This window comes from Carex rostrata, chromosome 16 (genome assembly GCF_964058835.1).
Source record: "Carex rostrata chromosome 16, lpCarRost1.2, whole genome shotgun sequence".
NCBI lineage: Eukaryota > Viridiplantae > Streptophyta > Magnoliopsida > Poales > Cyperaceae > Carex > Carex rostrata.
In genome coordinates, this window is record NC_135933.1 from 6,160,059 (window position 1) to 6,181,674 (window position 21,616).

A 21,616-nucleotide genomic window follows, 5' to 3' on the forward strand; every position below is an offset into this window, starting at 1 on the left:
AAAAAAAAAGCCAACAACTGTTTGACACAAAAGAAAAACTAAATCTTAGAAAAAATAAATAAATAATCTGATACTGTGATACAATTTCTGAATCTGTTTTTAGATATGGAGCAAGCTTTGTGTATAGAAAAAGGTTAAATAAAACTAGTTATTTTTTAAGATAAATTAAATTTTTTTTTTATGTGAAGATAAAAATGTTTGAACATGTTCTTAGGTTTTCAGCAATTTTTGAATAGAGAGGTGAGCAAAAATTTACAAGTATTTGTCGTAAAAGTAGTACACAAGAGCCGTTTTTTTTATTTATATCCAAAAATAATTAAATTTTAAAAAATAACCAAAGTTGGGCGCGATTTCAAAATCTACTCAAACCGGAAATTTTTTTTTGGTAATTCAGTCTAAAACCGGAAAAAAATTATCCGGTTTTAGAATTCCAAAACCAGCCCCTTAAAAAAAAAGTAAAAAAAATTTCCGGTTTCAATATTTTTTTCTTTTTTCAGATTTTTTTATTTAAATAGAAATATTTATAATTTATTTATTTTTTGTATTGAAATATTATAAATATTTAATATATTTCTTTGAAAATAGATGAAATACTATATAATTTAATTTAACTTAAAATTTCACCGCACAAGAAACAGTAGTAAGATAATTGTTTTATCTTGTTTTTTTTGTTGTCAGGATAACTAAAGGAGGTACGTATTTTGACCAGAGAGAGTGTATGTCGGTAGAAATGACCAGATTAGGGAAAAATCATTAAAGAAAAATACTGGACAACATGGAGCTTGAGGAATTGAAGCTGCACTGCTTGTTGCTTGCTTTGTAATTCGAGCAACGCTCGTCATCGTCCATGTCACTAATAATCCTTCATAAGGCTCAAGTATTGATCCACTGTCCCTCCATTCGACCCACCCTTCACAAGAGAAGCGACAAAAGCAAGGAGAACGACTCATTTTGCTGCTGACGATAAATTAACGGAAGTGGTCAAGTAGAGAATAAAAGGAATAAAAAAAAAAAGCAAGAAGGATACAGTGAAAATTTATATATTGTTAATGTTAAATATGATGAATTGAACAAATACGCGAGTTATTGTAATTTTAAAAGATAAATATGTAATTATTAATTGTCAAACGAGCCCTTCAATTATTTTTTCAGTTCTAACAATTTTTTTGTATGTGTTTGTCAATAAACATGAATTGATGAATAGCTACATTTCCATTATCTTTTTTACATAAGTCGAAACCTTACGGAATTTCGCCAAAAAAATAAAAATTTATATGACGATTGACGACCACAATCGCAGTTGTTTGAGGTGAGGTGAATGCAAAATCGCACGCACGTGTAATCGAGGAAAATCCTAATTTATGATTGTCACTAGTATTCAAATTATTTTTTTAGAGGAAAAATAGGGATCTAGCCCATATTTGATTGATAATTGCGGTTACAAAAGTTTTGTAGTTGCAAAAAAATAAAAATAAATAAATTGCTCAAAACACTTGAGCTAAAACAAAAATTAAATAGTACGGAAGTAAGGAAAAGTAAAATCTAAGTAGAAAAATCGAGAGTAGTAAAATTTTCTCTCTTAATTCACCGGTCAATCTAGTATTCAAATTATTCTTCGCTGAAAATTTGGTCTCGCGTTATAAAAACCCAATTATAAGATGTTAAAGGCAGGCCCGGTTTATCTTTTTTTGAAATAATTGGTAGAAGACAGGCCCGGTTTATCAGCTACTTAACATGAGGTTGGCATGCCCCAAATATCAGTTTTTTTTCATAAAGTGGCAATACCAACCATGTACGTATTTCCCATTTTTTGAATTTTGTTCCTTTCAAGACAGAGAGGAAGCGGAAGGTTTTCCATAAACCCACTATAAAAAGCAACCTCTTGGTCTGGAGTTCCTTCATCTCAATCTCACACACACAAAGTTCTCGTGCCATTTTTCTAGCATAATCTCCTCCCACACTAATTTCACTTCATTTATACATCAAAAAGAAAAACATGGGATCTCTTGGTTTAGATGTTGCCGTAGCTTCGCAGAAGGACTATACTGACGAGGAAGCTTGCATCTACGCGTTGCAGCTCTCGAGTGCCTCCATCCTCCCCATGACCCTCAAGGCCGCAATTGAGCTCGACGTGCTTGAAATCCTTGTCAAGGGCTGTGGTGGCCATTTTAGCAATCCCGTCATGACTGCGAGTGACGTTGCATCGCATCTGAAGACCAACAATCCTCAGGTGTTTACTGTGTAATTAATTACATTTGGATTTTGCTATTACAGGTGCTGAAAAGCAAAAAATCTTCATGGCGGGGCGTATTTTAAGATGATCCACATGAAATTCATATTTCTTAATTTAATAAAATTCAGAATGGAAAAAAATAAAATAATTTTTAGTTTTCTTAAAAATTAATTTGGAGATAGGATTACCAAAATCATACTTCCAAGCTCAGAATGTAGGTACTTTCAAGTTCGAATTTTGAACCTTTTGGTGGATTAATTCCCACCAGTTTCATTACGAAACTTAAAAGGTTCATACAAAAGCAGTAGTAAACCATCTTAAATCATGAGTTCCACGTGCAATGACAAAAGTCTGATCGGTGCCAAATTCATGCAGACTGTTTAGATTCGGGAAATTTTATAAATTGCCCTGGCTTCCAAAATTTTCCAAGAAAATACCTCTCTTCTAAAATTATTAACAAAATACTGGTGGGTCCCAATATTCCCCTCCCTCCAATTTACTCTCTTCCCCTCCTTTCTTCTTCTCCTTAACCATATTTTTGCTTAAAAAAAAAAATCTCCTGTATAGAAATTATTATGAATTATGTTTCGAGCACCTTTGTAATATTGTGACATGCTACAAATTTAGCTGAGTAATGTTTTTTCACCAAATTAACAGAAGTAACAAATTGTGTATATAATTAATCAATCCACATAACTTAGCTAATAAAATGAAGCCTGTAAGCCTCAAAAGTCAATTTTGAAGAATGCAATGATGCATTACCAAGCTCAGTTCCAGCTCACACTGGTAACTCAGTCATAGTCGTAATCTACATTTAACATGGGTCAAAATTAAGAGAGAACAAAAAGAACTTAAATGTTTTGTCCAATTGGTAAAAATCTAAACAAAATAATGTCAATTCTCACAGAAAAAGGTATGTTGTCTCAAAACAATTTCGAGCTGATTGAAGACTTGAAGTGTGTAATTAAGTAAAGTAACACAGGACGAACACAACAGTGTCGCATAATAAATAAAGCAACAAATATTTTTGAGTGAGTCTATGGTACTATGCATATTACGATTTGTTACCGTGCTACAGCTCTATATTTGAGTTTTCAAATCCTAACGGTCGATCTGAATCGTTCATCTTGTTCTCCATATTAATATGTGTTTGGAGACCAAATTTTACATTTTTTGAAATTTTTTTACTATTTTTTAGATTTATTGAAAATCACTGTTTTTGGATGGTCCAGAATTTTCAGATCAAGTGAATTTCTAAATATCTAAAAAAATAGTAAAATTTTTTTCAAAAAATGTAAAATTTGGTCTCCAAACACATATTAATATGGAGAACAAGATGAACGGTTCGAATCGACCGTTAGGATTTGAAAACTCAAATATAGAGCCGTAGCACGGTAACAACCCGTGATATGCATAGTACCATAGACTCACTCAATATTTTTTGCTGTAAGGAGTAAAACTAACGATATACTATTACAAAATGTCGTGTCATTTTGACATAAAAATAATTTAGCAAATAGCCCTTAAAGTGCCACTTTTGTTCTTAATTTAAATCTTCAAAATATTCAAGCAATATGTTTTCGTTGTGAAGTTATTCGTATACAAATTGATCGTACATTGACATTAATTTGTTGATAATTTCAAATTTGAGAAAAATTCATATCATCACGTTGTCTATGTGTTGATTCACTTGGGCCCTGTTCGGCGGCCTGCTAAGGAATGGGAATGGGAATCAATAATTTTGAACTAATTTTTACTGTTCATCGTGGGAAAAATAACTTGGCTCTGAGTGAATTTTTTTTTCCCACGATGAATAGTAAGCTGCCGAACAGGGCCTTGATGAATATATACTTGGTTGGATTATGTGCAAAATGATTGATGAACTGAATTCACAGCAATCGAAGTATATAGAAGCTTTTATTTAGTTCTAATACATACAATTGATGATGTGCCGAAAATCTAATTCGTGTTAATTAAAATTGATTCAACCAAGCTTAGTGAAGGAACTTCACCGATCGAATATTTTGCGCTGACCACTATATATGTACATTGTTGTATGATTTTTAATTATATTTTGTGTCTCAATATATATGTACACTAACGAGAAGTTCGTAGATTAATGTACTTGAATTGTATTAACTACGTACATACGTACATTAATGTACTTCAATATATATTTTGCAAATGTGCTTAAAATATAATTCATAATATTTTGTATAGAGGAGATCGATTTTTCAGAAGAAAAAAAATGATAGAGGAAGGAGAAAGGAAGAGGAGGAGAAGAGGGTAAATAGGAGGGAGGAGAATATTGGGACTTACAAGGACATTTTGTTAATAATTTTAAAGGAAGGGTATTTTGTTTGAAATTTTTGATAGGTAGGGCAATTTATAAAATTTTCCATTTAGATTCATGGGACAATTATATATTTTTTAAGTTTTAAACCAAAGGTTTAAATAATGTTTATCGCGTCATAGCGTGCCGGCTGAAAAAACAGCGTTATTCCCAAATAGCGCCGCTATAGCGCGGAATAGCGCGCTATAGCGCCGATAGCGCCATAACTTTTATGATCCGAAAACGCTATAGCGGCGTTATAGCGCCGCTATAGCGTGCTATTTAGAACTCTGTTCTAAACCATTTGCACGATTCTCAAACCAGCTGACTGGACGGTTTAAATTTTGTTTTGGATAAATTGTGTCCAAAGCCCTTTAGACAACCAATTCTCAACTTTTTACCATGTCCATATGGAACATTCCAAAGTAAGCAAGCAATCATGCCAGCACAAATATTAATGAATACATACAGAGTAGCACACACGTTAAATAATTAAGAGTATGGAATTTGTTGCCTTTAATTTAAGAATAATTATAATCATTCCTCTATTTCCTCATTTATTTCTGCACTTCTATTAAAGAAAAATTGTACTATGATCTTCACTAATTATATGGTTCTTTTTTTCTAATTACCACACTCGCCCTGCATTAGCATTCATAAGTATAAATACTAAAATATAAGAAATTAATATTTGCAAAATAAGATATTAATACTTGCATGCGTAACTTGATATGACCACCTCTTTTCCAGTCCTCAATTGTCCCTGCGTCAATCTTCATCAAATGAAGTAGTGGGGACTTGCGTTAATCTTTGTTTAACAAAAATAGTTGATCCTATATATATAAATACTGCAGTGCATAGGTATAAATACTTCTAATACTTTATATTAATATTTTCATATGTCAATCAGTGTCATATGTAAAAAATCTTTGCAAGTATAGATATAAATACTTGCACGACGAGTTATATATACTTGTGTGACGACGAGCTTGAAAGCATGTTATCATGAATCTTATTTGAAAAATAAAATTGCGTAGAGAACGTTTGTAGTTTTAGATTCGCAAAATTCCTCATAGATTGTCATAAATTTGGACAAGATTAAATGAAGTAAAAAATCCACTTCTAAAAACATATATTGTTCTCCATGTAGTTTGAGATTTGATTGGAAAAATAATTATTTATGTAAAAATTATTCACTTTATAAGTATAAATATTTCCGTTCTTAGGTATAAATACTTTCGTGCATTGAGATTAATACTTTAGAAAAAAAAATATTGGAGCTTTTGTGGTCTCCAAGATAATTATAGAAGTTAAGTGCAGAAATAAATGGAAATGATAGAGATGCAAGGATAATTATCATGATTCTTAATTTAATTCCCAATCCGTGCCTAACTTTGTTTAATTTTCAGGCAGCAGAGATGCTGGACAGGATGCTGAGACTTCTTGCATCATACAATGTTATCAAATGTGAAGTAGAAATAAATGATGATGGTAAGAATGTGACGAGACGGTATGGTCCTGCCAAGGTGTGCAAGTGGCTAACAAAGAACGAGGATGGCGTCTCCATGGCTGCTCTTGCGCTGATGAACCAAGACAAGGTCCTTATGGAGAGCTGGTATGCATGCATTTCCTTTTGATGACTTTAGTCATGTGTTTTGTGCTTTGAAAGATGCATCATAATATCTGGTTAAGTAATTAATATAGGGGAATTAACTAATTGTTTGAGGGGAATTTATATATGTATATCTAATTAAAAATGCCAAGTATGCAACTTGACACGGGTTCCATCACCATTCACCAAACCAAGACGCATGCAATTCTTAATTTACTCAGTATATTGCTATGAAGCAAATTTAAACACTCCTTTTAATTATAAATTAAAAAGCTAGCCTGCTAATGAAAGAATGAATGGGCCGGGCCGAGTTTTGAGCTAGCCTGCTCGGGTTCTAATTTACTCAGGCTGCTCCATTATCTTATTAATTAATCAATCTAGCATCCAGTGTCCTCATACATGGAATTTATATATGTGTCCCAGGATTGAAGGTTCTACCCCAACAGTCAATCATGGACTACAAAATTCAGATCAGACTAAATTTATACTTAACAATTGTTTTTAGTAACTCTTCAAAATATTGACACTGTCAGATTCTGTAATCTGTATTGCATCTGTGCCACGCATATGTAGCCCTCTTGAAGAAGGAACATATATCTCACCAAGAAAACTGTGCTGTGATGGCAGGTACTATCTAAAGGATGCAGTTTTGGAAGGTTGCGTCCCTTTTAACAAGGCACATGGAATGACAGCATTTGAGTACAATGCAAAGGATCTACGAGTCAATCGTTTATTCAATGAGGGGATGAAGAACCATTCTATCACCTTCACCAAAACTTTCCTACAATTATACCATGGATTCAATGACATAAACACACTTGTTGATGTTGGCGGTGGGGTCGGTGCGACTTTGAACATGATCACCTCAGAGTACCCAAAGATTAAGGGGATTAATTTTGATCTTCCCCATGTTATTGCTGATGCGCCGCCTTACCCCGGTATGTTCACTTCAGATATCTCTTTCTCAAGAAAAAACAGAGAAAAGAAAATTCTCTTTTAGGTTCATTATGATGTTATCGGTGTTATGGTTCTCTGGTAACATTGGTAAATAACTAAAATATTACAAGTTAACTGGAAAAAAATTATTTTCAAATAAATATGGTATGGATTAAATTAGGAACAGAGTGCTAATAAGTGTCTTGCTGCTTTATCTATCAAATTTATTATTAATAGTTAATATGTTGAATTTGATTTAGGAGTGGAGCATGTCGGCGGTGACATGTTCGCGAGTATACCAACAGGAGATGCCATCATGATGAAGGTTAGTCCAATCACAAATTTATCTGTACTGAAGAAATTTCAACAAGTCGTGCAGCAGAATTTCGTTATATCTTACAAGGTTAAAAGCAATAACAACTTGAACACTTGCAGTGGATTTTACATGATTGGAGCGATGAGCATTGCGAGAAGATTATGAAGAATTGCTACAAGGCCCTGCCAGAAAATGGAAAGGTGATTATATTGGATTGCATTGTGCCGGCAATACCGGATGCAACTGCACGATGTGCCTTCCATGTCGACATGATGATGTTGGCATACAACCCGGGAGGTAAAGAGAGAACTGAGAAAGAGTTCAGATCCTTAGCAGAAGGTGCCGGTTTCTCCGGATTTAAGACAACATATGTATCTGCCAATACTTCGGTCATTGAAGTATCAAAATAGAGGATATTAATCCAATACTTTCACCTTATTTGCATTTGAATTGTGAAATCGTCTTCGCTGTAATATGCACTTTCTGAAAGTATGTAATTCTTTAGGGAACCTTTTTATGTAATAAATATATTGTACCAATTTTCCTTAAAGTACAAAATTGTCAAAATCGGTATATTAGAAACTTGTATTGCATGCTATTATTTTTTTTAGTCTGTGACTGCTGATATAAACAATGCACAGTATATACTCGAGATATCAGCAAAGCATGCTATATACATGCACCAAGTGTGCACAAAATATTTGGAGCAAATTAAGCATCCTTTTCGGCAACAAAATTGCTACTGCAGATTTGCATAAATCACAAGAATATTAATGGAGAATTTTGACTTGGGGCACAGTAATTACGTTTTGCACAGAATTTTGACTTAGTCTAACAAAAACTAGCCTCCGCAATTTGTTTTGCAAGTGAATGAGAACAGTAGATGGATATCAAAGAGACGATGTCATATAAACCCCCATGTGAATACCTTTGATGGAAATTCCGACTGGCCATTGCTGGGGATATTTTTTTTTTCCTAATTGTGATCTTTTGTTATGCACTTGTGTTCTCGCCCTCAATTTCACTGGGTTTCTTGCAATTTGGTCAGAGAATTTAAGGAAACTGTAAATTAGTAACAATGGCGAGCCGCCTGAGAACCAAGAGATTCTGTAAATTGATATTTGATTTTCTTCATTGGTCTGGTACAACGATTTGCCTTATATAGGCGAAACTAACAGAAAAGAAATTGCCTAATTACATTGCTTTAGATCTACCAAACGAACCACAGCTTGCCACCTCAGCATTTACAGTAGTGAGCTGTCCTCTCCAGTGCCGCTCTTTACCTGCTTCCTTCTGTTTCTGAGTAACGGCCCCACTTACACGGTCTTCTATTAAAGTCGTGAACCCATCTTCCAGTCTTTCATAGCTGATTAAATTCCTGCCCGAGACTCTGCCCGCTCTACCCTCTGCTTCTTCTCCTCTTTCTTAAATGTTGACTGGGATAAAATTACCTATTCACTACTCAGCCCTTTATGATAGGGCGGTGCTATTCCAAGAGCAATGATTCTAATAATAAGAGCTGACGGAATTTTTTTTTTGTTTAAACCAATTTTACCCTTAATAAATACTTCCTTCTTTTGTTTTTGAATTAAATATGCTATTAATAGAGGACGTCTCTTTTAGTAAGTATTCTCTGTAAGTAAACAAGGGAGAATATTTTTCAGCAGTTAATATCTTATAATTTAACATTCTTATTTTACATGTGACCTTTCAAATTTTCAATATAAATCTATTGACAAGCGAGAGACATTGCCTCGCCATTATTAAGAGCTTAAACTAATTAATCAGAGTACAAATACATTTTATTGAAAACTTGCTGAAATTAATTCCGAGAAAGCTTGGTCGATGGTTATTTTTTCATGGCAAGATGAAATAAAATAAGAAATTACGATGTTCAGATCAAGCTAGGAGTATTGAAACAGGGAGAGCATGATAGTGAGCTTCTAGATGCTTTTGATGCTTGTAGAGCAGTGAATTTTGAGGTTCTGTTTATTATTATTTTTATATAACATTGTTATATAAAAAGCTATATGTAATAACATTTGGTTAAACATTATATACTCTTATGTAAGATCTATGTTCTCAATTTGTTCTTTCTAACATTTTTTTTTCATTACTAGTTCACAGTGACTTAGAAATTATTATTTTATAAACAAAATCAACATTCGATTAAATAATAGATTAGTATCTCACAGAACAATTTTATTTTATGTTTTTCATTTAAGAGACGCAAGTATCAAAAATAAAAATAAAAAATAGCTAGGACCAAACAAAGCAGCTTCATCCATCCGCCATAATAGCTAAATTGATATTTTAACACTCCATTCGCAATATCTTACAGGAGTGTCAATAAGTAAAATAAGGAGTCAAATATCAAATCAGATTGCAGAACTAATAAATAACTTGTATATCCTAACTCGAAATTTAGCTTCAATTATATCAGATTGATTTTTAACAGTTCAAGAGATCAATCGCAATCGGATATAAATTAAGCGGTTTCAGAAACAACTAGATTAGAGAGGCTGAAATTGGCGATAGAGAGAGAGAAGAGAGCTCCAATTATAACATAGAGAAGGAAGCGGCAACCGAGACAGAGGATGAGGTGGGGTTAGGCAGGGCACACAAAGGAGAATAAATGGCAAAGACTTTAATGAAGGATATTTAGGGTATAATAATAAAACAAATTCTCTCAGCTCTTGATATTTGAATCTGTGGGCTGAGTATAGCACCGCCCTTTATGATATCCTAATGGGACATATATTGGTGATACGATTAGAGCTTCAATATCTCATTAATTAGCTGAAGGTGGGTTAGTGAAGGGACCCATGTCCCAACCACCATCTTTCCCTCGCAAAAGATATATTAACAGACAATTAATACCTTGTGTCCGTGAATTATCTCCTATTTAGGGCGAAATAAGTCGGTGGCTTAATTATTATTATACTATACACTTTCTTTATACTATGTTTGAGGGCCCGATAAATAAATAATGATTTCAAGCAGCCACCTTTAAAAATGCATTGGTGTGTGCTAAAATACAACATTTTTTTTTAACAGACTCCTTTATTAATTACTGTAATGTTAGATGAATCAATTTAATAACGAAGTTGGGAGCTAATTTAAAATTCAGAACAACCGATAATTCAACAAATCAGTGAAATAATAAAAGAATACCGAGCAAATTCAAGCTAACCCAATAGTTCAAAATAATTAATTTTACACCCAAACACAAAATAGCGGTTTGCTTTTTGCTATTTCGGAGCTAATCAAACTTATCCAAAGTTGATTGTAATTTTTTTTTGTAAATATTTAAAATTGAAAGATTTAATCTCCATCCTATCTCAACTTTCTTTAAAAATATACTATGAGATTGACTAGAAATTGACAGGCTTATATAATAACCTTTACTTCACTTCAAAAATAATAGAACAAAATTATTCACTATTATAGAAACTGAGTTGTGCTAAAAAAATATAAGAATTAATTTTTATTAATTTTAAATGAAAATTGAAAGGATACTATCTGAAAAATGTAGATGAAAAGAAGTAGCGAGAGAGGAAAAGATTGAGAGGAGAGAGAATGCATGAATGCGGAATGGGAAAGGTTTGTTGGTTAATATTTTCTTATAGAGGTGTGTGTAGTTCAATGATTACCCAAATATTATGTACAAGTAGGTTATCAAATTAGAACATCTGATTTAATTAAAGGTCTAACCGAAGAGTTGAAAACATTTTCTTCACCGCCTCATTTCTTTTTCTTTCTTTTTTTCTTTTTTTTAACAAAAAAAAAATTGTTAGTAGTTGTCATTTTTAAGGTCTGAATGTAATGTGTATATAGTATATACTTTGTTCTAGTCCAGTTAAATGATGATGATATGTATTGTACATGTGCCTTACTAGTGAAGCTGTGTAAGGTTTTAGTCAAATTCTTACCGTTCAGTCTCCTTGCTTAGACACTGTTCTTTAAATTGTGCATAACAGTAAAATCAAAGAGCCAATCGCCCAGATGCAGAGCCGAAAATAGGTACACGATCCTGATTTAACAACAATACTGTAAAAGCGTTCAGGGTTAGCAATATATATAACTTGTTTACATCCTTACCAGCATTTCAGTTGTATCTACACTTGTTTTAAAAACTGTTATTTGACAATAATAACTCATCAGACGGGCAACCAATACCGGGCAGGATTCTATTATATGGAGGTGGGGATCATCAGGGTGCTACACAACACATTACACATCGGATCCTAACGGGGGGAGGAAGAGAAATATGCAACTACTCAAACCTCTGGGTGGCCAAGTGCCCAGTCACAACAAAAATATTTGCTTACTTGTTGCTAAAAAATGGAACGCTCACACAAGATAACTTGCGTAAGAGGCAAATTCTATGTTAGCTAGGATGTGTGTTGTCATAAGCGGATCTATGAAGGCTTAGGGGTAGGCAAGTGCCTACCCCTGAATTTGAATTATTTTTAGAATTAGTACTAATTTTTTGATGTGCCTACCCCTGATTTGATAGAGTGCCTATCCCTGACTCAAAAATACCTTTGTTTTGATCTGTTTTGGCTCAGTCACTATTCTAAAAGAAAAAAAAAAAATCTGATTTAAACAAATTTGAGATTTGAGCAGCGGGAGAAGATAAATCATAAAGGGAAGAAGGAGAAAATGAAGATGATGTTGTGAGAAATTAGTTCTCTCATTTTTTTTCTCCATACTAATACTTTTCAAAATAAATGGAAATATTTACAAAATTTTCTGTTGTGAGAAAGAAGGAAAATTATGTCAATTTATTTTTAAACTCCACATATATTGTTGTTTAATGGTTAAATATGAAATGATTTAAAATAATTAAAGAATATAAAAAATTTATTAAAGTTGATGTGTAATTATAAAAGCTTTTAAAGAACTGACATTTTTTTTATGTCAATCTATTAAAATAAGTGAATTTAAAAATGATGCATCAATTTGATGGTTCAAACGGATAGCTGAACAATCAACTAGTTCAATTATGAGTTCATTAACCCTTTTCTTATTTTCCAGTCTTTCATTCATAAATTAAAATCTAATTACAACAAAGAAAACAAAACAGGCAGTTGATTGATAAGAGCGAAAACAGACTTCTATAAAATCTGAAATAACCCATGCTGGCAATATAATTTTAGTTGCAGTAAAGAGCGCAGCTTAATTACATTACTATGACATCAATTGTATCTGTTATCCATGTATTTTCAGGCAGAGCTGACAATAGAGAGAATCTTAATTCTTAAGACTTCTGGCATCACACAACATAGTTGCATGCACAGCAGAGCCAGAGGATAACAGAAAAGGTGACTTGGCATTACGGGTTTGAAAGTGGCTAACAAATTATGACGATGAAGGTGTCTCGATGGCATCTTTAGGTCTTTTGAGCCAAGACTAGCTCATTATGGAGAGTTGGTACTTAATTTCCATTTTAATTTTATTTCTTTTAGCTTTCTGTGGAGTTAACCTGACTGACTATATCTACAAGAATTTGTTTTATCTGCGAGGGAATGAAGAGCTAGACTATAATAATCACCAAGAAATTGCTTGAATTCTACCAAGGGTTTGATAAGGTACTTGTTGATGTTGGTGGTGGCACTGGTGCTATTTTTCACATAATCACCTCCGAGCATAGTCACATCAATGGCATCAATTTTGATCTTCCGCATGTTATCTTCAGGGCCCCAGCTTTGCCTGGTACTTTTCATAACAGTAGATAACTTTGAGTAATGTACGAAGCTAATTTGGAATAATAAATTGATCATGATTAGTCAATCTATGTCCATGTTTTTCAAAAAATTATGTACGACCATGTTTTTCCATTCTAATAAAGGTTAGCTGAACTGAACTCTATTCTTACAGAGGAAATTAATAATTAATCGTACCTGATTTAACTGGAACTAAGTTTTTAAGTACCTATTTCAATTTTAAGGTAATACTGTTTATGACTTAACCCGTCTATTAAAAAAAGTTAACTACAGTCATTATCATCAAACAATTTTTGGTGTAGGAGGCCAATATGATTTTCAAAATTCAGAAATTTAAGCAACAAAATAATTATCAGTATACCTTGGATGATTGGAGCAACAAGCACTGTGTGACGGTACTGAAGAGTTGTTACAAAGCTCTTCCAGATTATGGCAAAGTGATCATAGTCGACCGAATCCTTCTGGTTAACCCAACAGTAATGCCCGAATCACAAGGTGTTTTTGATGTGGACCTCATCATGTTGTTGCAAACGCCTTGAGGCAAAGAAAGAACCCAGAAAGTGTTTTGAGGCTTTGGCAATGGAAGTAAGCTTCTCCAGTTTGAAGGCTACTCATGTCTTTGCCAATACATGGGCAATTGAGCTAAAGAAATAAAGTAATGCTGTTGAAGTACTTGTGTTTGTTTACCAGTGTTCAGAGACCATACCAGTCTTTGGTACTTTGAAGAAATAAACTTATTTCACTGTCCTTATTCCTAGTCAATTTCGAATAATAATTTCATTGTATGGTAAATGGAATAATATTTGATCATCTGCCTTTCTGTTATTTTTATTTTGAAGTTCGGAAATAAGCGTAGTAATAATTCTAAATTTACTTTCTGACCCGGAATAGGCTAATTTTGGGTCTGAATTAATTACTGACAAGGCCCGAGGTTAGTAAATGTGGGTTATAGGTCACTAATGTTGAGTTTGACACATTATGGCCAGGGTATCAGCTGGAGATGCATATAAATTTTGATTTGGTATGTTTCGATGTTTTCTTGCCACATGGGCCATTAGACCCAAAATCGCAAAATATCGTATGAATTATATAAACTAGAGTGAGTCTATGGTACTATGATATTTGTTACCGTGGTACAGTTCTATATTCGAGTTTTCAAATCCTAATGGTCGATCCGAACCGTTCATCTTGTTCTCCATATTAATATGTGTTTGGAGACCAAATTTTACATTTTTTGAAATTTTTTTACTATTTTTTAGATTTATTGAAAATCACTGTTTTTGGATGGTCCAGAATTTTCAGATCAAGTGATTTTCTAAATATCTAAAAAAATAGTAAATTTTTTTCAAAAAATGTAAAATTTGGTCTCCAAACACATATTAATATGGAGAACAAGATGAACGGTTCGGATCGACCGTTAGGATTTGAAAACTCGAATATAGAGCCGTAACACGGTAACAACCCATGATATGCATCGTACCATAGACTCACTCTATAAACTATTAAACTTTCACATTGTAGGCCCGTTTCAGGCGTTGATAAAAGAACAACTCGAAAAAATAATATGAGAAAAATAGCAACAGAGATCTGACAATCTCTGATATTAAAGAAAAAGATTCGAAATCAAGAGGTGGCATGAATCTATAAAAGTTTGACATTTTTCATCACGCTCATTCAGAATCTTATATGTCAAACAGGAACTATGTATCCGAATGGGTACATTTTTTTTTTTTTGAAAATATAGGTAGTATTAAATAAAACCAATGGTTGAACATTACAATAATATTTTTTTTTCCCATTTAGCGATGTCCAACTACTAATGTTATTTAAACATCAACTGGTAATATTTTATGAGTGGCGCCGTTCAATTATTCTTCACCGATCATATTCCCCTCTCAAAAAAAAAAAAAAAAAAAAATCTTGATATAGATTTTGCCCAATCTAATAGAGAAAGTGACACCAGTCTTGTCCTACCACTGCAAACTACATTTTTTGTAACTTCGTATTTTTATTAACTTCATTTCTTTTCTTTCTTCTTCCTTTTCCTTGAAGGGTCCTTATGGTTTTGTCATCAAACCCTAACTAGAAAATTTAAAACAAATGACTGGAACGTAAAATGTATAACATATAGTAGTCCTAATATGAATCAATGTTTCTACAATTATAAAGTTACAAATATCATATAGCATTCTATAAAGAGAACTTAATTATAAAGAAATTAAATAAATATGTATTTTTATATACATAATTAAAATCATAGAAGTGACTAAGCAATTCTAATTTTTATTGTAAATCAGTTGATTTGTTTATTAATAGAAAACGTGAGGAAAAAAAATCGAAAAGGGGTAAATTTTCAGAAAATGTCGACTTATAGGAATTACGGGAATTTCATTTCCGTTCGCAGAACGGGATAGACATCTCCGTCCACATATCAACTTAATTTAAATTATAATCAGATTGTTGAAAATAAATATATAAAAAAAAATAGTGGTCGGGAATCTTTATCCCGTCCGGAGAAAAAATTTGAAAAATCAGACGGTACAAAGTTTTCAAGGCTAACTTTATAATTGTTTTAACATTCTTTGGTTTAGATTTCAGAAATATGAATTTTTTTATATTTTATTAAAACAAAAATGCAGTTTATCACCATATAATTCGGAATAACTTTGTCATCTAATTGTTTTAATTTTATCTTCCTTCCTTACAAAATTTTAAATACAAGCGATTCCTTAATCCTTTGTTGGTACTTCGATACACGAATTTTTGAGATCATGAAATTTGTTATTTCTTTTTTAGTAAATTCCCACTCATAAACTAAAGCACGAAATATATTTTATTTAAAAATTTACTGAGAAAGAATGTTTGTAGCGTTCATTATTGACTGAAACACGTTAAGTTACAAGTTATTCAGATCAATCTACATATGTTATTTGACGATCATGCTCGTTCTTCTAGTTATGGGTAGAGTTAGATTTTCAATCTATAGTAAAAAATATATGGATGTCAATCATATAAAAAAAAGTTATTTAATTAGTAGAGGTTGGAGGTCAAGCCAATCAATCTATTTAATATCAAAAAAAAAAAAAAAATCTTATTTGAGTTTCGAATTTGCGACCTCCTACACGGAGGATATTACCTTTGCGGCTTTGCCTCTAAATCAAAGGCCGGTTCTCAAGTGACAAAGACAATGCCCTCCTTGTGGGAGGTTGCAAATTCAAAACCTGAAGGAGGAAATCTCTCGTGGATATTAAATAGTTTGGTAACTTGATCTGAGTGACAAAACTACTATAGTTCAGGGTTAGGCATATGCCCTGCCATGGATTTTGAATTTTATTTATGAGCCCATATAGTGTTGGGTTATTGTTCTAGCCTGAATTTTTTTTTGTCCTACTATGTGAAGTTTGAATTTCCTGATGCATGATACAATTTACAGTTTTTAAATTTGTACTTTAATATTTTGATGAAATTTAAATTATTACTGCTTTTGCCCTAACTCAAATCCTAATTACGTCATTGCTTGACCTCCAATTTTTACTAAAAATAGTCAATTTTACAGTATCATAACATTTTACACTTAATTATATAAAAATTATACGTAAATAAATAAAAAAACTGAAATCAATTGAATTCATTCCTTCTATTAAAATCCGCCTCTGCTCCTAGTAGTAAACAAACCCAAACTAAATTATAAAATAAGCATCAATTCATCAACCATATTACACTCGTTCTTTTATTCTTGCGGTAGTAAATTATTGATGTTTGTTTGTTTCGCAGCATCAATACATCAATGCATCATTGCAGAAGCAAAGAGGCGTGCACTTCAATTTTTCCAGTGATAATCGTTATTTAAAATATGGAATAGTATGAAATATGGTAGGGTCACATATGAAAATTGCATATCAAAACATATGGTCGCATGCTGACATTTTTATTTTTATCCCATTAAAAACTATTTTAATAATAATAATCAAAGTTTAGTAATAATTTTAAAAATACCCCACCCGTGGAATTTTTCCACGGGTTGGAATTTTAATTTCAATTTTTTTTTATAAAACAGAAATTTGTTTTTTTTTTTTTTTTTTGTATTGAAATATTAGAAATGTTGGATATATTTCTTTGAAAATAGATGGAATACAATATAATTTGATTTTTTAGAAAGACGGTAACAAATAACCCGGATCAATATTTTTCAGGCCGAATTTTTTGCGGCTGTAAGAAAAATTAATATATTTCTTTATGTGTTATCGGAAAAAAATAAAAATGCTTAGATTCTGAGTTATTGATCCCGGTTCAAAAGTCACTTCTATGTAATCTAGAAAATATTGTGATCCTTCTAGGACATTTAATTTATAAAAAGTTGTATCTATTTTGAGAATTCTTTTTGAATAATAATTATTAAATAACTTAAAGTTTTTGTTTTTTTTTCAAAAATAGATACAACTTTTCATAAATTAAATGTCCTAGAAGGATCACAAAATTTTCTATATTACATAGATGTGACTTTTGAACCGGGATCAATAACTCAGAATCTAAGCATTTTTATTTTTTTCCAATAACACATAAAGAAATATATTAATTTTTTTTACAGCCACGAAAAATCCGGCCTGAAAAATATTGATTCGGGTTATTTGTTACAGTATTTCTAATAAATCAAATTATATTATATTCCATCTATTTTCAAAGAAATATATCCAACATTTCTAATATTTCAATACAAAAAATAAAAAATAAAAACAAATTTCTATTTTATAAAAAAAAATGGAATTAAAATTCGGAAAAATTCCACAGGTGGAGTATTTTTAAAATAATTACTAAATTTTGGTTATTATTATTAAAATATTTTTTTAATGGAGTAAAAATAAAAATGTCGGGGTCGCATGTAAGTGGCAAGGAATGTATGTAGTTCAAATCAATTAGGCATTATTTAAAAAAATAATAATAATAAAAACAATAAGCACTTTAACCTTACGAGCGAATTTGCGAATCATGCATGATGCTTTGTCGGAATAGTGGGACGGCGACCTTATGTTTTCTGTTGATAGTCGGAATATTTTGCTATGCTTTGTCTACCTTTCTGACACATTTTCCATTATTACAGATCCTAATAAGAGGAATAAACAAAATTTATTATTTGTAGGACCCTTACTAATATGCCATTTGCCTACGTCAGGAACTCTGGCACATGCAGAAGCAGAACTATGTCCAAGAGCCGACATTTTTTTAATTTCCATCTTAAAATTAAAAAAAAAAAAACAATTAATCTTTTTTCCGGAAAAATTTCATATATACTAGGATAACTTTTTGAAACTGCACTACCTCCTTGCGATACTAGCAGAACATTTAATATTAAGTGTATTAATTTGATATTGTGGTTTTAAACTGTGATCCTAATAAATATAAATAATTTCAAAATAATAGAATTATTTTTTTTTAAAAGAAGGTAAATAAAACGGCCATTTTTATTAATACCTCCAAAAAAAGAAAATTTTAAAAATGACCCTGCCATCTGTTTTTTTTTTTCAAAACTGCCCCGACCGCCAGGCCCACTGGAGGCCCAATAAACCCACCAGACCGCCCCATGCAGAGGCGGGCCAGTCCACTAGCGAACCGCCCCCTGCAGAGGTGGTCCTCTATTTTTTTTTTTTAGAGATATTAATATTTGGATTTAAATAATTTTGTGAAGAAAAGTTTTCTTGTTTAGAGTGTACGCCAAAAAATAAGACATTTGATATAGAGTGAGTCTATGGTACTATGCATATTACGATTTGTTACCGTGCTACGGCTCTATATTCAAGTTTTCAAATCCTAACGGTCGATCCGAACCGTTTATCTTGTTCTCCATATTAATATGTGTTTGGAGACCAAATTTTACATTTTTTGAAAAAAATTTACTATTTTTTAGATTTATTGAAAATCACTGTTTTTGGATGGTCCAGAATTTTCAGATCAAGTGATTTTCTAAATATCTAAAAAAGTAGTAAAATTTTTTCAAAAAATATAAAATTTGGTCTCCAAACACATTAATATGGAGAACAAGATGAACGGTTCGGATCGACCGTTAGGATTTGAAAACTCAAATATAGAGCCGTAGCACAGTAACAACCCGTGATATGCATAGTACGATAGACTCACTCTTTGATATATTTATGAAGTGATGTCGTAACTCTTTACTACAATTTATACATGATACGTGCATGGGATATAGTTATGAAGTTTTCTTTGCCTAGATTCTTAATAATTTATTTTATTCAAATATACACAAGAAAATATAGTTAGATTGCCTCAATGATGTCAACTTCTTCTTTTTTAGATAATAATTGGATTATTTGATTATTGTCGACATATACCATTTGCTCGGAGATAGGCAAACGAATACAATAAATAGTAAATGCATTTTAAAATAAGTATATGAATAATTCTTGAATAATCTCTTAGGCTTTTGACTAAACAAAATACTGATCGTTGTACGTACGTCTACAATTGAACGAAAACTTAAATTGAATTTTTGAGGCACTAAACGATGTTTTTTTGAAATTTTGATGCTTCGGATGCGACGATGCCTGGAATTTTCCTGGGAAAAATCAAATCCATCTCGTCCCCCCCTTTCTGAAAAGTTGTCATACGCGCAAATCCGACTTTCCTAGTCAAAGTTATGGTTGTTTAAAGTTTTTTTGAAAGCTGAACTTTGAAAATTCATAACTAACTGTAGAAAAATCCAAATAAATTGAAATTTGTGTCAATTCTTTGTATTTTTTAATGCTCTACATGATAGTGTAATCACTTTGACATTTTGGTCCCTGTATCAATCCAGACCTCAGCTGGTAAATCAGTCTGGACTGATACAGGGACCAAAATGCAAAAGTGATTTGAGTAGCACATGTGACAGTCTAAAATGTCTAATAGGATCCTGGCCAGTCTGGACTGATACAGGGACCAAAATGCAAAAGTGATTTGAGTAGCACATGTGACAGTGTGAAATTTCTAATATGATCCTGGCCAGTCTGGACTGATACAGGGACCAAAATGCAAAAGTGATTTGAGTAGTACATGTGACAGTCTGAAATGTCTAATAGGATCCTTGAGTGTGGAATTCAGATCCTAGATACCTGAGGTTCAATTATAAAATCTGAACCTTTTTTTAACATGGCACGCATCTTGAAACAGACTTTTATATTTTCTTAAGACATTGAATTTATTTCGGCTGAGAATTAATATGGACCGTCTATATAAATTACACCTCAAGTCCCATAAGATACGGATTCTTTGAGTGTGGTGTTCCGGTTTGCTCTTTTATTTTTTTTTAGTGGTGATTTGACGAAAGTAAAATGTTGATTTGACAAAAGTTAAAACAATGCATGTGAACTGCAGATTTGATTCCCATGCGCGTATCCTGTACAAATCGTAGTAAAGAGTTACGACATCACTTCATAAATATATTAAATGTCTTCTTTTTTGGCGTACACTCTAAACAAGAAATTTTTTTCTTCACAAAATTATTTAAATCAAAATATTAATATCTCTAAAAAATAAAAAAATAAATAGAGGACCACCTCTGCAGGGGGTGGTCCGCTAGTGGACTGTCCCGTCTCTGCATGGGATGGTCTGGTGGGTTTATTGGGCCGCCCGTAGGCCTGGCAGTCGGGGGCATTTTTAAATATATTTTTTTGGATATTAATAAAAATGGCCGTAAATAAAACAAATTCGGTCCTAAGAGAGAGGTAACAGGAAATCCAAATTCATTATATTTTACGCACTTTTTTATATATAGAAATCCTGATTTTGTACACATGCTTCATTGCATTGGCCATGATTTTATGTGCCCACTTGACTCTAATTTTTTTTTATCATGAAATTATTATTATTATGATGATAATGAAGATGACTACGACGACGACGTTTCTTCCTCCAATTGACAGCAGATTGGCTTTCCGGCCACCTGCCGTCATGTTTTTGAATTTTGTCAACGAGAGGTAATCATGCAGCTGTGTAAAGTTTTTTGATGGATAAGACAAAGTTTCAGGTAGGAAAATGGATAGGGGGAAGCATTGTATTGCCGCTATATCTTGTCTGCTAAATGCCCGCTGCTGTTATTAACAATACAGATTTGTTGAGATCGGCTTCAATTCAATCCTGAAACTCATGCATTAAAGTTTGAAGTATTGCAACTAAATTTTTATAAGAAAAGTCTATGGCTTCCATTTTTTTTAAACTCAGAGGATTTATCTGGTATTAGTGTCTTGGAATTTCCTGATAAAATTATCTGGAGAATCCATCACTCCATCAGGTCAGATAACTTTTGTGAATCCAGTTGCTTATGGGCTGAATTATTTCTTGTGGTTGGAATATATTAGTGCATGTATTTGCTTATAAAACTGTATGGGAATAATTTAGGAAAATCAAATATTTTATTGAGGTGGGATCTTCTGTGGCCATCAGTGAGCAGATATACTCATGTCTC

At 32.3% G+C, this 21,616-nt stretch overlaps 2 protein-coding genes across 2 annotated transcripts; both read left to right on the forward strand.

Moving 5' to 3' along the window:
• The first annotated feature begins 1,798 nt into the window (after positions 1–1,798).
• Positions 1,799–8,004, forward strand: LOC144566991 (flavone 3'-O-methyltransferase 1-like). Its single transcript, XM_078317016.1, has 5 exons — positions 1,799–2,230; positions 5,975–6,180; positions 6,805–7,115; positions 7,374–7,438; positions 7,549–8,004. The coding sequence occupies exons 1-5, from the start codon at positions 1,997–1,999 to the stop codon at positions 7,837–7,839; spliced, it is 1,107 nt and encodes a 368-aa protein (XP_078173142.1). The 5' UTR covers positions 1,799–1,996; the 3' UTR covers positions 7,840–8,004.
• Positions 8,005–11,023: 3,019 nt separating this feature from the next.
• Positions 11,024–13,697, forward strand: LOC144567703 (caffeic acid 3-O-methyltransferase-like). Its single transcript, XM_078317869.1, has 4 exons — positions 11,024–11,032; positions 12,973–13,147; positions 13,383–13,390; positions 13,461–13,697. The coding sequence occupies exons 1-4, from the start codon at positions 11,024–11,026 to the stop codon at positions 13,695–13,697; spliced, it is 429 nt and encodes a 142-aa protein (XP_078173995.1).
• The last annotated feature ends 7,919 nt before the right edge of the window (positions 13,698–21,616 follow it).